Source organism: Panthera leo, chromosome C1 (genome assembly GCF_018350215.1).
Source record: "Panthera leo isolate Ple1 chromosome C1, P.leo_Ple1_pat1.1, whole genome shotgun sequence".
NCBI classification, from domain to species: Eukaryota; Metazoa; Chordata; class Mammalia; order Carnivora; family Felidae; genus Panthera; species Panthera leo.
The window spans coordinates 4,172,764-4,192,635 of NC_056686.1; the positions used below are offsets into that span (position 1 = coordinate 4,172,764).

The window sequence follows — 19,872 nt, forward strand, 5'->3', positions numbered from 1 at the left end:
AATATGATTTCACTCATAATGTAGAATCTAAAAAAAACAAAACAAATGAGGCACACCTGGGTGGGTCAGTCAATCAGTTAAGCGTCCGACTTCGGCTCAGGTCATAATCTCGAGGTTCGTGAGTTCGAGCCCCGCGTCGGGCTCTGTGCTGACAGCTCGGAGCCCGGAGCCTGCTTCGAATTCTGTGTCTCCCTCTCTCTGCCCCTCCTTTGCTCACGCTTTGTCTCTCTCTCTCTCTCTCTCTCTCTCTCTCTCTCTCTCTCTCTTTCAAAAATAAATAAACATTAAAAATAACTTAAAAACAAAATAAATGAATAAACAAAGAATAAAAGAGACAAAAAAAAAAAACACACACTCTTAAATACAGAGAATAAACCGGTGATCGCCAGAGGGGAGGTGGGTGGGGGATGTGAGAGAAAGGGGATTAAGAGTCCGCTTATCATGGGGAACACTGTATAACGTATAGAATTTTTGAATCAGTGTATTGTGCACCTGAAACTAACAGAACACGGTAGGTCAATTATACCTCAATTTTTAAAAATGGTTAAAAAAAAAGGAAAGAAAAGAAAAAAAGTGCAAAGCTCTGCCCCCAAGCAGGATAGGCTAGTAAATCAAAACAGTGTAGATTCCCAAAGTGGCAAACATTGATGCCACTCTTAAAAGGCCTAAAGTGTGCATCATAGCTTAATTTCAGTCATCTCCAGGATGCCCCATGCGAGGTTCAAACTCACAACCCTGAGATCAAGAGCCATGAGCTTTATGGACTGAGCCAGCCAGGTGCCGTGTTTATCACAGCTTAATTTAACCAGTCTACTTCCTATGAGAACCGGACAGATCTTCTGCAAACTCAATCAAGGGGCAGCCCCAGTTTCAGATACCGTTTCTTTTCATTCTTGTTTTTGGTGGTAAAATACCCAGAAAATTCACCCTCTTCACCGTCTTTAAGTGTGCGGTCCAGTGGCATGGAAGCACATTCACGTTATTAGCCAACCAGCATCACCATCCGTCCCCGGGACTCGCTTCATCTTGCAATCCTGGAGCTCTGTCTCCACCGAACACTAACTCCGTCTTCTGTCCTTCCCCCCAGCCCCGGGAACCCACAGTCCTCAGACGCGGTGTCTTTGCCCGAGCAGACTAACCTGGCCTCGGGTGTGTATGGTGCGAGGCTGTTGACTCAGACACAGGGCATCCGAACCCCTGGACGCGGGAGCTGGAAATCTGCATTTCACAAGCTTCCCAGAAAGGTGTAAAGGAAAAAAAAATGCCGTAAATACTGTAAATGTTCGTGTAAATATATAGCTTGTAACATAATAGCCCATAATGAATGGATGCAGTGAATGGAAGACATTTACCGTGTTATTGTCATTGAGCATTCTGGACTCTTACATTTGACCATGGAGTGTCTACTCTGGATTTAGCAGGAAGCTGATGAAGCTCAAGCTTGGATCTGCTCCCAAGGAAGGGCATAACCTAGTAGAATGTTCTGGAACGGAGGAAAGGCCTGGGTTGTCACCAGGGAGGTTTTCTGTGGAAGTGTGCCTGACAAATTGCTTGAAGAGAAACCAAAAGCATAGACATCAGTCTGCAAGCGCCACTCGTCTGATGTGATTTATTTTTTCACTGAGTATTTTCATACTGAGTCTGTATTTACAATTTTATATTGGAATGTAGCCCCACAAAACCTAGGTCTGCCTCTGATTTCTGAGGTCTAGAATGGCTCTGTGTTCTTTAATAACTTGGTCCCATTCTCCCTGAGGCTCGTAGTATGCCAAGCACCAAGGCAGGTGGTCTGGGCCCACCCTCCGCAACAGAACGAGCAGTGAGCACATACTCGGCTGGGAATCTCCTTCCTTCACCAGGGAACCCAGCCTCACAAAGCTGTGACCAGCCCCTGGGGCCCCTGCTCCCTACTGCCCCCCAGTGGATCTCAGGTGACAAGACACCACCTGTACACTGGGTGTGCCCACTAAGTGCCTTTCTCACGCCGCTGAAAGTGCCTGGGGCTTTGCCAGGGCCTCTCAAAACCCAGAGCGAAACTGGTTGCTCACTGGGAACTCTCAGTGGGTGGCAGCCTTCTCCCGCACATCACATGCCCTGGCAGCTCCCTGCAGGGCGGTCACTTGGCTGTGCAGAGGGATACACATGCACACACACACACACACACACACACACACACACACACATATGCAGTCAGTACCCCAGAGACACAGCCACACTGGTAAGCGGCCAGGCCAGAAGTAAAACCAAGGGAAAAAACACCATTGGCTGGGTTAGTTCTTTTCTGGGATGTCTATAGCAACCTAGTATGTTTTGTTTTGTTTTTTTAAAAAGGCCACATAATTTGCAACAACGTGGATGGAACTGGAGGGTATTATGCTAAGTGAAATAAGCCAGGCAGAGAAAGACAGATACCATATGCTTTCACTCATATGTGGATCCTGAGAAACTTAACAAAGACCATGGGGGAGGGAAAGGGAGAAAAAAAGTTACAGAGAGGGAGGGAGGCAAATCATAAGAGACTCTTGAGGACTGAGAACAAACTAAGGGTAGATGGGGGTGGGGGAGAGGGGAAAGTGGGTGATGGGCAGGGAGGAGGGCACTTGTTGGGAAGAGCACTGGGTGTTGTATGGAAACCAATTTGACAATAAATTATATTAAATATAAATATACATATATATATATATATATATATATATATATATATATATATATATATATATATATATATATCCACATAAAGGGACTCCTGCATGGCTCAGTTGGTTAAGCCTCCGACTTCAACTCAGGTCAGGATCTCTCAGTCTATGAGTTCAAGCCCCTAGTCGGGCTCTGTGCTGACAGCTCAGAGCCTGGAGCCTGCTTTGGATTCTGTGCCTCCCTCTCTCTCTGTCTCTCCCTCTCTCAAAAATAAATAAACATTAAAAATTTTTTAAAATATGGCCACATATGGATGTTTCAAATAGGAGATAGTTGCCCATGATGGGGAAGCCCCCCTCTGTCTTGCTGCTGTCTCCAGAGTGGTCACCCCAAAGCATGGGGCGGGGGAGGTTCTGCGGAGCCGTAGATTTTTTCCAGACATTCCCCGCAGGCTATGTTCATTCTGATCCTGTTACAGATAAACCAGTGGGAGACTCATTGGCAGAGTCTGGGCTTCACAGGCAGAGCAGAGCAATTTGTAAATGTTTATTAGAGGATCCCTCCTTGGCAACGTGCTCTTTATCCTCCCTCATGGAAATGAGATTTGACCTCTCCAAAGTAACTGGTGCCGGGGAGGGGGGATGTGTGGGGTTTGGCCCGAGTTTCCCAGACAGCTCAGTGCTCTGGTTATCCTTGGGCCATTGGATCATTTCACCCACTTGTTTATGAGAGACACAGGAGACTTTTGTCCAACCAAGCGTGATAACCAGACAGTTAGATTCAGTCATGGGATCATAGCAGAGAGGACATCATAAGTGCTGGTCACCGGACACGATGTGGGCCTTGTTAAAGATCATTAAATGCCCCTCTGAGTGAGGCAGCCTCCCCCACGTAGAAAAAGGCTGCACTGCCCTTCGTTCACCTTTAGGAACACCTGGGGAGGAGCCTGAGGGGGTCCTGTGGAGGAGGCTGGTATCATCCCTGTTTCAACAAGCCCAGTTCAGAGGACCAGCTGAGAACTTGTGGGCAGCTGTTGCCTATTCCGACTGGGAAACCGGCTTCTCACTGCAGGCCCAGAACCTCACCTGCCTGGGCACGCCTCAGCTCCTTGCCAGGGCCGGGGTAGCCACCCGGTCCAGGCTCCCCGGAACGCCTGATCCCATGAGTCACAGGCCTGTCTACACTCCCCTCCTTCCCGGCTGCTTGTCTTATAGCTTGATTGGCGTCAAGTCAACGGGAGTCACAGGGTTGAGGACCCAGGTGGGGCTCAGAAGCGAGAAGTGGCAAATATGACCCAAAGAGGGAAAGGGGCCTCTGGTCGGCCAGTTCTTACTGTCTTCAAACCTGTGTCAAAAGATATTACGTATTGGGAACAAGGACCCTGCTCAGTGTGCACCCAGCGCAGAGTCCTCAACCCAAGGAGGAAACCTGACATCATGTGGTGGGTGTGGGCTGCCCCTCCTTATCCACCTGCTCCTGGAGACTCGGGAAAACAGGCTTACATTCTCAGGAACAGGGAAAACCAGCAGAAACTGCTCTTTCCGTTCTCCCCACCCTCCCCCACGTTTGTCCCCGGACGCACAAGTTTTGGTGGAGCCGATATGCAAAGTGACATTAGGGACTAGGGGTGGGAGTCGGGGCAAAAGGACTCCGTACAGCTGGGGTCCAGTCACACTGCCTGTTCGTTAGCTCGCGATGTTTATTAGGCAGCCACCACGTGCTGAGTTCCTGGGGGTCACAGAGGCGCACTCAGCCCTCGCCCTGCCCTCTAGGAACTTACAGTCTAGCCAGCTGGGCCTGACAGGTGGCAGGACAACACTTCTGGCTGGGGGCGCACCTGTTGTCTTTTTTTTAATTAAAAAAAATTTTTTTAATGTTTTTATTTTTGAGAGAGAGAGCACAAGTGGGGGAGGTGCAGAGAGAGGGAGAGAGGAAGACACAGAATCCAAAGCAGGCTCCAGGCTCTGAGCTGTCAGCACAGAGTCTGATGCGGGGCTCGAACCCACAGATGGTGAGATGATGGCCTGAGCCGAAGTCGGACACTCAACTGACTGAGCCACCCAGGCGCCCCTCACCTGTTGTCTTAACACTGACTCCTCCGAAAATGCCCACAGCGTCCCACCCAAATCAGTGCCCAGGCCACCATGGATTTGTGACATAGTTGGACTTAGTTAACATGCCTGCCAAGTCAGCTCCTCTTGTCCCTAGTGCCCTGGTCCCTTGCTCGGGATGTTGGACTGGGGATGGCCGGGAGGACTGCCAACCTCCCTCGAATGCCCAGTGAATCCTCGTAAAACAGGAACATGCCCAGCAGGCTGCAGCTGCACCCCCCCTCCTGGGCACGCAGGACTGGGGACCGCAGTCCCCTCCCTGAGTCTTCTCAGGCTCCCCTTGTTTCCATGCAGAGGGAAAAGAAGCCCGAAGAACAAGTTGCTTCCAGTAACTTGTCCTAAGGAGTAGCAGGGAGCAGTTTGCAAGAGAAAATGAGGAAAGGTGTTTCCCTGCTCCTTTATTTGTTCTTATCCCCTGAATTTCTGCCGCTCTGGGTGACACACAGGCCCTGCTCACCTCACATTGGCATGGACTCTGCTGGGCCCAGGCCCTCCAAGCGACAAGCTTCCTTGAGGCCACAGGGCACCCTCCTTATCCCACCCCTTCCTCACACCCCAAGACCCCCTAGAGGTAACTTAACGCTGGGGAAGTAAGTCCAAGTAAGTCCAAGGCCCTGTTACAATGCCCCCAACCCCAGCAACACAGAGCCTTGGCTGCACCCGGTCCCTATAACTGAAAGCATGGGACAGGAGAGCCCAGGAGCAGAGGTGATGGCTGCCGCCCGTAGAGCCCCTCAGGCCATTGCTATTGTGTGTCCAGAGGTTCCAAAGCTGAGCTGTTAAGGAGCCAGGCCCAACTGGGAGGGCAGTGACCAGTCAGAATAGACGTGAGCTCCTGGCCCAGTCTTTGGGCTGGTGCCAGCTGCCCAAGCATGGCTGGCCCAGTACCAGGGCCCACCTCCAGTCGCTGCAGTGGGGGGCTCCTTCCTCCCTCTGCAGCCACCTGCCCCCTTCGCCTCCACCTAGACGCACCCAAGTTGGGGTGAGGCTGGGCTGCTCCACTGATTGCCTTAAGCTGAGCCCGCATGGCCTTCAGTCGCCACACAGATCCCAAACATCCAGGTTCCGGCCTGTGGATGCTGGGCTGCTACCTCGTGACGGGAACGGCAGCTGGCCCCACGGGTTTCCTCTGTCTGCCCAGCGCCCCAGGTCTCTTGCAGCCAGCAGGGTCCGGGGACTGGCTAGGGGGCTACCAGGGCCTCCAGAGGCCGCGGGGAGGTTCAGGGGGCGCGGGCGCAGGCGCGGCCGGCGGGGAAGGCGCGGGAGGGCCGCAGGAGTCCCCAGCGCGCCCCCCGTCGGGGGTGGTGCCGGCCGCCCTCCGCCGCAGGTGCTCCAGCAGGCGAGCGCTCACGGCGGGCTCCAGGACGCGGCAGGCGGGCAGCACACAGGCCAGACGCGCCAGGCAGGCGCGGTAGCCCTCACCGTAGCTGTCGGAGGGCGCTGCGGACGGAGAGAGGCGTGAGGCACGCGGTGGGGCGTGGGGCAGGGCTGCGGCGGGGCGGGGCGGGGCGGAGGGGTCACTCACCGGGCGCTGCCGCGGGCCCGGAGGACGCGGGCAGCTCCTGCAGGAAGCGCACGGTCATCTCCAGGATGTCCGCCTTCTCCAGCTTCGAGCAGTGGGAGCTCTGCGCCCGGCCACGAGGGAGAGGGGCAGAGACACGGACAAACGAGACACATCTCCGGCCGACTGCCGTGAGCGCCGGGGTGTGGGGCGCGCGTGGCCGGGGGTGGGTCGGCCCCTCGGCGCCAGCCACGCTCGGGCTCGGCCTCGGGCGCCGCGCGGAGGCCCCTCGCCGGCTCCGGGGACAAGGGCCCCTCGGCCCACCCGCCCTCCTCGCTCTGCGCCCCGGGAGTCCCCACCCCCGGCCCCCGAGAGCCCCGGCACCCACCTCCCTGCCCAGCAGCGGCAGGATGAGCCCCTTGAGTTGCCTCAGGCTCGCGTTGATGCGCGCGCGGCGGCGCTTCTCCAGCAGCGGCTTCAGGCTCTGCGGACGGGCGCCCAGGCCGAGGTCAGGCGGGTCGCATCAAGGTCCCCGCCCCGGCCGCCCAGCCCTCAGTCCCCAGCCCCCCTACCTTGCGCAGCTCCGCCGGGTCCCCCGCCCTCCGAGGCAGCCCCATGCTCTGCGGAGAAGCGGCGCGCAGACCGAGCCGGGAGGAAAAGAGCAGCGCGCAGCGGGGGCAGTCCCGGGAGGGTGGCGCACCGAGCCCGCCGCCCGGCTTTAAGGAGGCGGTGTCGCCCGCCCCGCCCCGCCCCGCCCCGCCCCAAGGAGTCTGGCGGCCAGGGGTCCCACCTCCCGTCTTTGTTCCTTCGCAGGGTAGGGGCGAGCGGGTGACTGCAGAGCCCCCCAAGGTGCTGCCCTCGTGCGGCCTTCGCATCCCATCTGCGGCGCGGTCGCGGGCGGGGGGCGCACCCGAGCACCTGCAGGGGGTATGTGGGCGCCATCGGAACCTTCGCGGTCCTGAGCTTGCTCCTTCATTCGCGCCCAGCACCTCCTGTGAGCCCCGCCCCAGGCCGGGGCGGGGGACCTAGCGGCGGCAGGAGTTCCCACGTAGGTTTCGAAACAAGGGGAGGGACTCCCCCCACGAGTAGCTCTGCCGACTGAAGGGCTGAGCTGGAAGGGGAAACCGAGGCCCAGAGTAAAGTGTCAGCTTGCTCGGGCCCTAGCCTCTGGGAACTGGCCGGTCGCTGGAGGCCTGCCCTGGCTCTAACGACCTCACAGAATCTTCCAACGGCTCACCAACTTAGGGATCATTGGGTTCTCCCGTGCTCGGATTTGGATGGGTAAACTGAGGCCCGGAGAAGACGAGGCAATCCAGGAGCCCTGGGCTCGTTTTCATTTCAATTGGCTCCAGCGGCGTGTTCCTACCCGCGGGACGGTCGGAGTTCACGTGACGAGCGGGGCGGGGCGGTCCTGGGTGCCCCCTGCCCGCTGTCCGCCTCGGCCCCAGCGGTCCGCCGGGCCCGCCTCCGCGCCGCGTGGCCGTTGCTGTGCCAAACTGGCTGGGCGTCCCCCGCCCATCTGCTCGGGGCTGCCCTCCCCCAGCCGGCTGGCGGGGCAACGGACAGCCTTGCGGACTGGGACTGCCGGCCGACCTGTGGGCGAGTGGGGGGCGAGACCCACAGACCAAGGGCCAAGAAGAGGTACGCCCGGGCTGGACCGACAGGCGCTGTCCAGGGTACTAGACGGATGTCCTCCCTCGCTGCCCAAACCCCATCTCTGTCCCCTACCCCCCGCTGCTCGCTCCAAGTCCCCCCGCCCATCCCCCCCCCCCCCCCCCAGCAGGGCCTGAGAAGACCGACTTGGCTATCAGGAAGGGGCCTGGAGCAGTCGGGGTGACCGGGGAGCTCAGGTCACCCATCCTCATCTGTGACACTCAAAGGACCAACTGGTCACCGTTCATGGACCACGTGCTGTGTGCCAAGCACCTGTTAGCCCCCCCTCCATTAACCTCCATAGCAGTCGTAATTATGAGAACAAAATTCCCAGCAAGGCCTGGGAATGCCTGAGCCCCTGTCCTCCTGGCATCATCGCTGACGCCTCACGTGTCCCACCCCCCCCCACACACCCCTCCACACACACACTGCCTGACTCAGCTCTGTGCCCACGAGCCCACCCCACCCCAACATTTGTATCTTTGCTGACAGACCCTGATAGTAGCTCCTGGGGGGACAGAGTAGGAAGATTGCTCCTAGAACACCCCCCTCCATGCCTGTGGATCACCACTGGAAGACTGAAGGTGGGGGAGCAAACTCCCTTTTCAGCTACTCCAGATTTTAAGGTTTTTTTCTCCATTCTCCCATTGCTGTGATGGACTTTGGCCAGGTTGGCCCGCCGTTCCCTTCAACCAAAGGATTCTGGAGATTTCGCTGGTTACCTAGAGCCAGGAGTTATTTATGACCAGGGGAACAGGTAAGACAACTGAGTAGGCAGAGTATGGGGGTGCAGGCTTTAGGGGAGGGTACAGTGGGGTCACACTCTGCCCTGGCTCCCTGCCCTTGGGCTGGGGGAGAGGTGTGAACAGGGTGGGTGATTGGCCTGAGCCCAGAAGGGGGATGAGAAAAAGCCTCCTGGTGGGGAGGGAGCTGACATCTGGAGGGCACAGTGGAGGTGCTCTGAGCATTTGTGTTACCCCAGGCAAGATACATAAAAAAGAAAAAACAACAATAATCTCCTGGTGCCTCAGTTTCCCTAGCTGTAAAATGGGGATAGTGATTGTACCTCTCTCATAAGTGTCGCTGTGGAGATTAGGTATATAGGTGAAGGTAAAATGACCACCTTTCACCGTGGCCATTTATATCACCCATCCTGTCTGCCAAACAAAGTGTGGCCCACAAAAACCATGGGGTGCACAAGATGGGCACACTACACGTGCAGCTCAAACCACAAAATAGGGAAATTAAGTGAAAATTCATCTGAAATTAAAAAGGGAAGAACATGGGGCGCCTGCGTGGCTCAGTTGGCTAAGCGTCCGACTTCAGCTCAGGTCACGATCTCACGGTCCGCAAGTTCGAGCCCCACGTCGGGCTCTGGGCTGATGGCTCAGAGCCTGGAGCCTGCTTCCGATTCTGTGTCTCCCTCTCTCTCTGCCCCTCCTCCGTTCATGCTCTGTCTCTCTCTGTCTCAAAAATAAATAAATGTTAAAAAATATTTAAAAAAAAAAGGGAAGAACAGGGGCGCCTGGGTGGTCAGTCATTGGAGCGTCCGACTGTTGCTTTTGGCTCAGGTCGTGATCTCATGGTTAGTGAGCTGGAGCCCCACATCGGGCTCCGCACTCACGGTGCAGAGGCTTCTTGAGATTCTGTGTCTCCCTCCCTCTCTGCCTGCCCCCCCCCCCATAAATAAATAAACATTAAAGAATCCCTACCAAATTGCTTTAAAAAAATAAAAAGGGAAGGAGAACCCCATCACAGGTAAATATATGCCTCCACCTGTTATCACCCAAAGCAGATCCTGCTGTTAAGAAGGCAGCCTCAGAACGTTTTCTGGACCCAAATGCCCAAACCCAAGCATTTGATCAGCTTGGCCATCTCTACCAAGGAAGTTCCTGGCGGGCTCTCCCCACAGAACTCTCCCAGCATCACAGCAGTGGGAGCTATAGGTCTGTTCGGAGGCTCCCCGACTGGCTTTTAACAGCACCTTCCAGAATGAGAACTTGTAGCTGCAGCTCATTCCCTCACCTGTGACCAAGGAGGGAGGCCTCTCTGGGGCCTGGAGACCAGAGACAATCCTAAGGCAACCAGGGAGGGACCCCGCTCTCTGGCTGGCTTGGCCCCCCTCTGCCTCCTCAACTTCTGAGCAGAGGTTCTGAGGTGGTCTTCCGTGCCTGGCGCTTTGTCGGTGCCCCCCAATTCCCAAGGAAGACCCCCAGCCCCTTGCAAGATCCTGCTGGGGCATCAACTCCCCAAACCCATCGCTTTTGTTTTGCTTGTTAAGCAAAGGAATGTCACATAACTCCCTCCAGCGTTTTCAGAAAATGCACTTGCCAGTTTCCCTGAAGCTTAGAGAATAGGTGGGGCTCAGGCAGGCGGCATTCCAGAGTCTGTCATACTCTGTCCCCTCCAGCTGCTGGGTAACAGGGAGGAACTTGAACTTCTCTTGCGCAGAAGAGGGACCGGTGGTGCCTGAAAGCAGTGTAACTGAGCCCTGCGCTGGAGGGAGCCAAAGACCTGTGGGGGCGAGTGCATCTCTGTTCTGATGCGTTTATGTTAAAACCAATTTGAGGGTAAGATTCGTCCCTTCTAACTATCAATGTCTCTGTGTTAAAGTTCACATGCATGGGCGGAGCTTAGCGTAGTGCCTGGGAAGCAGAAGGGCTTCCACAAATGTGTTCCTGTTGGCGTGGGCTCCCTGGGGCTGCCGGGCAGGACCTAGTGGAGCCCGGAAAGGACAGGGAAGGCCTGGGCCTCAGCCTGAGTTTGGGCGGTGTTCTGAGAGGGGTCAGAGGAGAGGGCCAGCGAGGACGGCTGCTCACAGGCGACCTTTATGGAGCTGTCCCTGTCCACGGTGAGAGAGGCTCAGGGTGTGTCCTCTGCCTTGCTGCCATGGCGACAGCACGTCACCCCCATCTGGCCCCCAAATGACAAAACCTCGTGTGAGACGCGAGGGTGTTCAGCACCAGGGGAGCCACCTTGGGAGTGAAGAACATGAACGGTAGGGATTTTTAGTCACGGAGGAGGTTCGGGGCGGGGGGCCCCAAAGACCAGCCGTTTTAGCTCTCTCTCTTCACAGCACCCCCTGCCACTTGCAGGCCCCACGGTGTGCCTGCCACTGGGTGTGCTAGAGAAAGGCAGCTCTAGTGGGCATCGAGTCAGCTGAAGCACCGAGGATGCCAGGAGAAGACTCCTCCCTCCCTCCCCTTGTCTGCAAACCACTGGGTAGGGGTCCCAGGCCCCAGTTGTCGCAGGTCCCATGGAGGGAGTGAGGTCGTCCTGGCCGTTTGGAAACGAGTGGAAACCCACCAGGCCATTCAGGCCCAGCAGCTCTGGTTTCCCGTGGCACCTCGGAGCCCTGCAGGTAATGGTGCACAGCGCCACCAGGTGTCAGCCCCAGAGTCCCACACGAGGACTCCCACTGTTCCTGGAAGCAGGTTCATTCTACGGCATGTCTGCAGCTCGGGGCATCCCTGAGCTGGTCCTAGCTAGGTGCTGGGTGAAGCAAACCCTCACAGGGCTCCAGTGGGGGGTGGGGGAGGGGGAGGGGGTGGGGGGGAGGGCTGGGAAAAGAAGGGCACAGGCTGTTTCAACTTCACAAGACGTGCTGACTGCGCTCCCACAACTATGCGGCCCCCGCCTTCTGGCAGCTTGTCCTCCTGTCCAGGGGGCTACGCCTCCCTCCAGCTCCCACGAAAGGCTTCCGGCTATGCAGGCAGGCTGGTTTGGCACACGTGTGTTCTGCCCCCCTGCCTCCTGGAACTTTCCTGAGCCCTCGGGGAAGTGTCCTGGCCCTGCTCCCCAGGTGACTGCTCTGCTGATCTCCCCACTGCCCCCAGCCCTTGCATTCCTACTTTCCTTTCTCCCTATTTGGCAGCCCCAGGCCCCCAAGCTCACTGTTGACCACCCGTCCCCCCCCCCCCCCCCGACACACACCACAGACACAGGCTCTGGGGGCTAAGCCCACAGCCTCCAGACCCAGAAACCTGAATGTACCGGGCATTCGTGCCCCTTCCTCTTCTTTCTTCTGCCTCCAGGAGGCTCTGAGGACAATTCTTGGGGCCTGGAGGGCCCAGCACCTGTTGCACCCACTTTGAAACAGACCCAGAGCCCCCCAAGGACTCGTATGGCCTGTTCCCGCTGCAGGATCTTTGCCCTGGCAGCCATCCCTGCCTGGAATGCCCCTTCTTATCATTCAAAACCCAGCCCACCATACCTCTTCAGACGGACCTTTCCCTGACCACCCACGTAGCCCCTACAACTCGCTCTCTAACCCCATATTTCCGTGCTGGCGACACTCGTCACTCTCTGGAATGGTGGTAATTATTTGCTGGCTTGTGTCTCCAGCGCTTGGAACAGCAGGTAGTGGGCACTGGGTTGATGAATTAATTCGTTTGGGGGCTCTGTTCGCCAGCGCCTGGACGGCTCTCAGATTCGAACCCAGTTTGGCCGCCCTCCGGGGGTCTCTATTTATACGTGAGCCAAATCAGGAGAGAAGTCCCCGGGCGCACTGGCCTTTGTCGCCAGCCCGCGGGGCGGCGCGGCGGAGGCGGGGCGAGGCGGCGCGGGGGGGCGGGCCCCAGCCTCACGCCGGGCGCCCGCGGGGGGCCCCGCAGCCCCAGAGCGCCGCGGCGGCGGAGGCGGAGCGGAGCGGGCGAGGCAGTGCGGGCCGAGACCCGGCCGGCAGCCGCTCCGCGCCCCCCGGAGCCGCAGGGCCCCGACGGCCGCGCCGCGGGCAGGACAGGTGCATGGCGTCCGGGGGAACGCGCTGAGCGGGTCGCGGCGCCGCGGGCGGCACCATGGCCCTGGCGCTGGCGCTGCAGGCGGCGCGGCAGGGCGAACTTGAAGTGCTGAGGTCCCTGCACGCCGCCGGCCAGCTGAGACCCTCGCAGCGGGACCCGCTGGACGCGCTGCCGGTGCACCACGCTGCCCGCGCGGGCAAGCTGCACTGCCTGCGCTTCCTGGTGGAGGAGGCCGCCCTGCCCGCCACGGCCCGCGCGCGCAACGGAGCCACGCCGGCCCACGACGCCGCCGCCACCGGCCACCTCGCCTGCCTGCAGTGGCTGCTCTCGCAGGGCGGCTGCGGAGTGCAGGTGGGTCCGCGCGGCTCCCTGGGCGCCCTGGGGGCTTCCTCCCCAGGGGGGGAGCTCTGGCGCAGAGCCGCCTTGGCTCCAGGGTGGGTGAGATTGGGCACCTACCGACTGAGCTTGCTCCCGAGCTCCTTCCAAAGGGCTTGGGGTGGGATGGGCTCCCCAGATGGAGAGCGCGCCGGGAAGACGCCCCGGCAAGCTAGGGCCACTGCCTAGAAGAGCACTGGGTAATGGGGAGCCAGAGGGAATTGGGCTTACCTGGGCCAGTATATAATCTGGGACAGGGCTGGGGAGGATGGGGAGGAGAGCAAAGCACTGATCCAGGGGAGTCCTGGAGTGTAGGTGGGGCACGGAATCAGAAGCCCAGGTCTCCTGGGAGCAGGTCTGGAAGAGGGTGGGCAAAGGGCCACCCCCCCGCAGGCCACCCCAGGCAGAGATGCAGGTGTCCCCAAGGCCAGGGCGTGGGGGAGGGGTGATGGGCGTGGTAAATGGGGCCTCCCCAGGGCCTTAGCTGACCCTGGGACACCAGCGCCTTCCTCCCTTCCAGCTTCGAGTTGCTTCTCCAGCCCAGCCTGAGTCTTCCTGCCCCAAGACCCCACCTGGTTGGTCTCACTCAGTGGCCCTCAGGCGGATATAAGCCTGGCCCCTCCTGGGCTGGAGGAGGAGGCAGCTCCCGGCCCTAAGTGTATCTCTGCATTTCGCTCCTGCTGGCATTAGAGCATCCAGCAGGTACCGGGCTTGGGGATTCAGACACGCTCCTGATCTCCTGGAACTGCCAGTCCATTGGGGCAATGGGCCATGCAGTGGGGTGTCAGGGAGCTAGCTGCTTGGGCGAGGTGGCTAGGAGTGAGTGGCCTCTGCAGGGAGTCCTGGATGATGAGAAGGAGGTGAGCAGGTGCCGATCAGAGAGTTCTAAGTGCAAGGAACAAGGAGTGCAAAGCCCTCAGGCACACACATTCTTATCCTGTTGCAGAAACAGCCAGGAGGAGGGCATGTTTGGGGCATGGGGGGCAGGGGAGGGTGCTGGGAGAAGCCACCATAGGCCGGGGCTAGGAATTTGGATGATATTCTAGCTGTGGGGAAAAGCCACTGGAGAGAGGACCCAGAACTAATTTCCCACTTAGCAAGACCACTGGGTTAACTGAATGTAGAAGGAGAGAAGGCAGGGGTGGCCCAGAGCTGGCTGGTTGTGCCCTAAGGATGACCAACCCCCCCCCCCCAACTTCAGGATGGCAAGACCCCCCTTCCTACCCTTCCTGGGAGATGGACGGATTGCTTATCTGCTGGCTGGCTCTGTTATCAGGACTTCCTGGCACATGGTCCACACCCACTCTTTTGGGAGGTGGTACGCTTCCCTCATCCCAGGGTCCAGCCTTGGCCGGAAGCCTCCCTGGCCACTGCAGAGGAGGTAGAGGAACAAGTGGCCTTGTGCCTGGCTTATCAAGTCTCCCTCCCTCGAGCCCCAGCCAGCTTGGGTGCTGAGGATGGAAGGGGGGCGGGGGGGAGGATGACCTCGATCCCTGGCCCTCCTCAGCCCAGAGAGATAAGCAGCTTTAGGGTGCGGGCCGCAGTACATGAGGCTCCTGGGGCCTAAGCAGCTGTTGGAGGCTTGGGGACAGGCCAGAGCCCATAGACCAGGGCTCTCTCCTTACTGTCCACCCCCACCCTTCCCCATGCAGAGGTCCGGGCTCAGGGGGACAGACTGAAGCAATCTTCAGCCCCTGCCTGGGTGGTCCAGCACACAGAGGGCTCTCAGTGTTGTGCTCAGCCGCCTCTGTGCCGCCTGGTCCCCCTCACCTTCCTCCTGCCTCCTTCCTAGCCCCACAGCCACCCCCAGAAGCTGACTGGTGACTTACTGGTGGTGGCCCCTGTCCCCTCTGTGCCCTCTTTTCCTTGTGCCTGTTTTATAAGAGCCTCTGAGATTCACCTTCCTCAAGCCTCCTTGGACACACCTGTCCCCACAGGGCCTCTCTCTGGGCAGAGGGGCTTCCCTTCCTTGATCCTAGTAAACCATGCCCACCTCTCACTGCTTCTGCACCCCCTCCCTGCCTGCTTCTCCATCATCCCACGTGCTTGGTGCCGGGAGCTCATGCTGTTCTCGAACCAGTGCCCACGCTCCCAAACTCGCCGGCCTTTGAGTCCAGACTTCTGGGTTCTCTGTGATTCTCCTCCTCCAGCCCAGGTGAACATCAGCGGCACCTGCCAACCCCCTCCCGCCACAGAGACGCACACACCTGGGTGTTCATGGATGACACATTTAGTACTTCCGGGCCGTGATCATCAGCCTGCCCCCTTGGGGGTGCCCGGGAAGGTGTCCTACCCAAGCCCCTCCCAGGGGCTGCCTCGAGCCCACACCTACCACTGTTGGCTGACTGTCCAGGCCCTGCCACCGGTACCCAGAAGCTTCCTCCTCCATAGAGCAAGAACACAGCCTGTTCCCTGGGCCAGGAGCAGGGAGTCTGCTGGGGGGCCGGGAGGGACAGTTCTCTGCACTGATGTTGGGGTATTGAAGGTACACCAAGCTGGAGGCCTTTTCTCATGTGACACTTGGGGAGAGGGAAATGGAGGGACCAAGGGTTAGATGCAGGGGCTGCCCCCCACAGTCCTGATGCTAACTTGGTAGAACCCCAACAGCCCACCCTTCCTGCCCCAGCCATGCTTGCTCACTCCTTCAGGTGTCCCCAGAGCATCTGGGGGACAGTTTCTCCGGCAGGGAGGACGAGAGTGCTACGTCCTCAAAGTCTACTATATGCAAGCAGTTCCCAGCCGTGACCTGCAGCCTCAGGAAGCCCGGCACGGATGGGTGCCACTAATGAACTGGGGCCGGTTAGGTGCCCGAGGACAGAACGGCCCCTGTGGCCGGCGGGATGTGGGGCAGGACAAGGCGTCGGGACTAATGCGCTCTTCTCCCACAGGACAGAGACAATTCTGGTGCCACAGTCCTGCACCTGGCCGCCCGCTTCGGCCACCCCGAGTTGGTGGAATGGCTCCTGCGCCATGGCGGTGGGGAGGCCACCGCGACCACAGACACAGGCGCCCTGGCCATCCACTATGCTGCCGCCAAAGGAGACTTCCCCTCCCTGAGGCTCCTCATCGGGCACTATCCTGAGTAAGGACAACCCTCCTCGCCCGTCTTCTGGGTGCTGCGGGTGGGCGAGGCCTCCAGGGACTGCCTGGAATCTGCCCCTCCAGCTTTCCAGGGGAGTGACCGCTTCTGGGCCACTCCAGTGGCTAGAGGGCCAGGCCGGAGACAGCTCCTACCCAGGCTGCAATGTTTCCCTTCCTGGCGGGCCGCCCACAGCCACTTGCCCCAGAGCTTTGCAAGCAGGTGTCCCCCAGCACAGCTGCCCCTGGGGGGCTGGGCACGTGGGCCAAGGTCACATGCTCCTCTCCAGGGAGCCTACGCGTGTGGCTCTCTTGAGCTCTGGCCTGTGCCAGTTTGCGAGACTATTCTAATGGGGGGATGGGGGCAGGGGTGAAGATGTGGGAGAGCTTCCTAGACCCCTACTCAAGAAGGAGGAGGAGCCTCCTCCTGCCCCCTGATTAGGCCGTCCACAGAGCAACCTGTCACTTCCTGTGGCCCCTCAGCCCATTCCCACCACCATGGGAGGTGGGGCCCCCAATCCTCCCAGGGTCCTCAGCCTGAGTGGCAGTTCTGAGAGAGCTGCTGAGCAGTGAGCTGGGAGCTCCCCAGGGTGGGGTGGGAGCATGAGGAAGAATGGGGCTCAGTGCAGAGCAGGGGAGTCCTGGGAGGTCCCTGGGGGAAGGGAGGGAGCCAGTATTAGGTGGATCTGGAGGGAAGCAGGGGTCCTAGAGGATTGTCTCAGGAGAGTGGGACAACAGTGGCCCCAGGGACCTGACAAATGGGGGCTCTGATCAGTGGCCTTTGTCAGTCCAAGTGGGTGCCTGTGGTGTAAGCAGTGACAGAGGACCGAGTCTCAGGAGGAGAGCAGCCCTGAAGTCAGAGGGTCGATCCTTACCACTGGTTCCACACCCGAGGGAGCCTGCAGGGTGGCTGGCTGCCAGAGAGGAGGCAGGAGGGCTGCCCGGACCCATGGCCCCATGGCAGGCTGGCCCCATCGGGGTGACATTGGGCAGTCCTAAGACCCCCAGCTCAGCCTGCAGTCGCCTTGCTAAGCAGGCATGGCCTGGTTTGGTGGGTGGGAGCCCAGCAGGTGCACGGGCCGGGACTTCCCACCGCCGTCCCTGCCAGAGGCCGCCTGGTGTCACTTCGGCATGAATTCTCTGCTCTGGACAAGCTAAGGCTTGGGTCACATCAGAGTCCTTGGGATTTAGAGGAGGGCCCCAGAGACCCTCGAGTGCTCCCCACCTGGCACCATCAGCAATACCCCTGGGGGACCTGGTCGCGACACTTCTGTTCCACCCTGTCACGTGACACAGAGGACGCTGAGGCCCTAGAAGGGGACGAGTGGGCCGTGGCCACCCTTCTGCACCCATAAGCCTCCCTCAGCACACGTAATGGGCCCCCAAAAGCCAGGCTAATGGCAATGCCAACTTAGCCCAAATGGTGTAAACTGAGAGAGGGCTCCAAGCCCAGCCCTGGCAGCGCTGGTGAGGGACGTGGGCGGGAGGGGTAGAGGTGGAGCCCCAGGCTGGCCCCTGAACCCCTCCTCACCGAAAAGCCTGGGGCCTGGGATGAGCTGGAGCCCTCCATGGGCTGCGATCCCAGCCTCGGGAAGACTGGCCAGGCCATGGAGCACCATCGTGGCCTCCGGGCCTTGGGAACGCTGACCCCTCCCAGGCCATGCCAGATGCTGGCTGTGATTGGGTCCTGGGGCCAACTTGGAGGCCAGGTGGCCTGGGCTGATGAGCCATCAGCCCCTCAGAGGCCTCTACAAATCTCACAGAGGCCGTCAGAGGACTTGGGTCCGTTCCCGTTCCCTGCAGCAGCGTGTGACCTGGCTGATAAGAAAATGCTTTTATGTGCTTGCCTCAGGCGGGAGGGGGCGGCTGGGAATTGGGAGGCCTGCTGGGGGTTGGAGGTCAGTGCCCATTTAGACTCCTATCTCCGGGGTAGAGACTCCTGCTCTCCAAGGCGGGGCATGGAGAGGGCAGAGGCCCAGGCTGTCCCCCAGGCCACAGGGCTTAACCCGGGACCCTGGCAGCCTGGCTGTGGAGGCTGTGACTCCACGCTTTTCACTCTCGTGAGCCTCCCGGGCCCGCTGTGAAGCACAGTGAATTATTCACAAGGGCTCAGCTCTCCCTGGCGGTTGGTGAGGGAGGAAGGGCTCCCAGACCTACCAGTGAGAAACTCGATCCCGCCCAAGGAGGCTGTGGGCAGCAGCGGGCCATGGCCGTGCCGAGCTGCGGGGAAGCGGGCGGGCTGGACAGCCTCGGGGGAGGCCTTGCTAGAGCCAGGCTGCACCTTACGGTGTTAGAAAAGGCTTCAGATTGCAGGGACACCCCGCGCCCACCTGCCTCTCTTCCAGGGTATCCCAATCCATCGGGCGAATTCTTCCCAGAGGTGAAGGAATTGCTACAGTGGCCTCTGGGGCTGTTTTCCCGTGGGGATCCTCCCCGCAGAAGGAGGGTCCCTAAGCTGGCAGCATGGAGGCTGGCAGGAACTGGGTCTGAGGGCGATGGCCAGGAGCACCGACCCTCCTGGCCAGGAGCACTAGTGGTTGGTAGAGGGGAACCAGCTATCCAGGCCTCCGGTCGGGGCAGACAATATGTCACCTCAGAGCTCCTGACCACCTTGCCAGCGGGGTGCTGGGGCCCAGGAACTACCTCATGCTTGCTTGGCCTCAACCATCTGCTCACCTGGGGTCTGTGCAGCTGGAGAGGAGCGCCAGGCTCAGCTCGGACCCTTGGGCTTGAGTTTTGAGGCTGGGGAGAATAGTGGAGGGTGGCGGGGCTCTGGGCTCTTCCTTCCTTTGGGGCCCCATGCTCTGCCAGACGTAGCAAACTGGAAAGTCAGTCTGTCCAAAGAATTGCATCAATTCCACCTCCTTGCAAGTATCTCCTTTGCCTGAGGCCTCCCCTGCCCCGGGGCAGAGATTGGAAGTGCCCTGGCCAGGGATCAGGATAAACCCGGATGAGCTCTGGCCTGCTGAGTGCTTACTAAGTGCCTAGCACCGCACCCCCCCCCCCCCCCCCCCACCGGTAGTCTGAGCCTTATAACCACCCCAGGCAATAGCTCTATAAGCAGCCCAGTTTGCAGATTGAGTTATTCAGGGGTAGATTGAGATTCAGATTGAGCTCAGTGGTAGAGCATTTGACTGCAGATTGAGTTATTCAGCTAATGTTCATTGAGTATCTACTCTGTGCCAGGCAATATCCTTTCCTTCCTTCCTTCTTTCCTTTCTTCTTTCCTTCCTTCCTTCCTTCCTTCCTTCCTTCCTCCCTCCCTCTCTTTCTTTCTCTCTTTCTTTTTCTTTTTCTTTCTTTCTTTCTTTCTTTCTTTCTTTCTTTCTTTTCTTTTCTTCCTTCCTTCCTCCCTCCCTTCATTCTTCTTTCTCCTTCCTCCCTTCTCTCCTCCTTTCTTTTCTTTCTTTCTTTTCTTTCTTTCTTTCTTTCTTTCTTCTTTCCTCCCTCCCTTCATTCCTCTTTTTCTTTCTTTCTTTCTTTCTTTCTTTTTCTTTCTTTCTTTCTCTTTCTTCTTCCCTCCTTTCTTTCTTTCTTTCTTTCTTTCTTTCTTTCTTTCATTCTTTCTCCCTCCCTTTCTCCCTCTCCCTCTCCCTCTCCCTCCCTCTCTCTCTTTCTTTCTAGAGTGAGAGGGAATGCAAGTGGAGGAGAGGGGCAGACGGAGAAAGAGAGAGAGAGAGAGACAGAGGATCCTAAGCAAAGTCCATGTTCAGCATGGAGCCCAACACGGGGCTCGATCCCACGAACCATGAGGTCATGACCTAAGCCTAAATCAAGA

The 19,872-nt window shown here is 58.7% G+C and overlaps 2 protein-coding genes across 6 annotated transcripts in view; one reads left to right on the forward strand and one right to left on the reverse strand.

Annotated features, from left to right (window-relative positions):
- Window positions 1-5,937: 5,937 nt before the first annotated feature.
- HES2 (hes family bHLH transcription factor 2) lies at window positions 5,938-6,889 on the reverse strand. The gene is made up of 4 exons (XM_042949576.1): window positions 6,822-6,889; window positions 6,638-6,733; window positions 6,274-6,373; window positions 5,938-6,188 (listed from the first exon to the last, which is right to left on the reverse strand). Exons 1-4 carry the CDS (start codon window positions 6,864-6,866, stop codon window positions 5,938-5,940), a joined length of 492 nt encoding a protein of 163 aa, XP_042805510.1. The 5' UTR covers window positions 6,867-6,889.
- Window positions 6,890-12,605: 5,716 nt separating this feature from the next.
- Window positions 12,606-19,872, forward strand: part of ESPN (espin) — a 31,650-nt gene continuing 24,383 nt past the window's right edge. For all 5 annotated transcript variants that reach the window (XM_042950931.1, XM_042950932.1, XM_042950930.1 and 2 more), the window contains exons 1-2: window positions 12,606-12,992; window positions 15,905-16,098. In XM_042950931.1, the coding sequence (XP_042806865.1) occupies window positions 12,699-12,992; window positions 15,905-16,098 (488 nt within the window). In that variant the 5' untranslated portion in view covers window positions 12,606-12,698. The remainder of the gene's footprint in view (window positions 12,993-15,904; window positions 16,099-19,872) is intronic.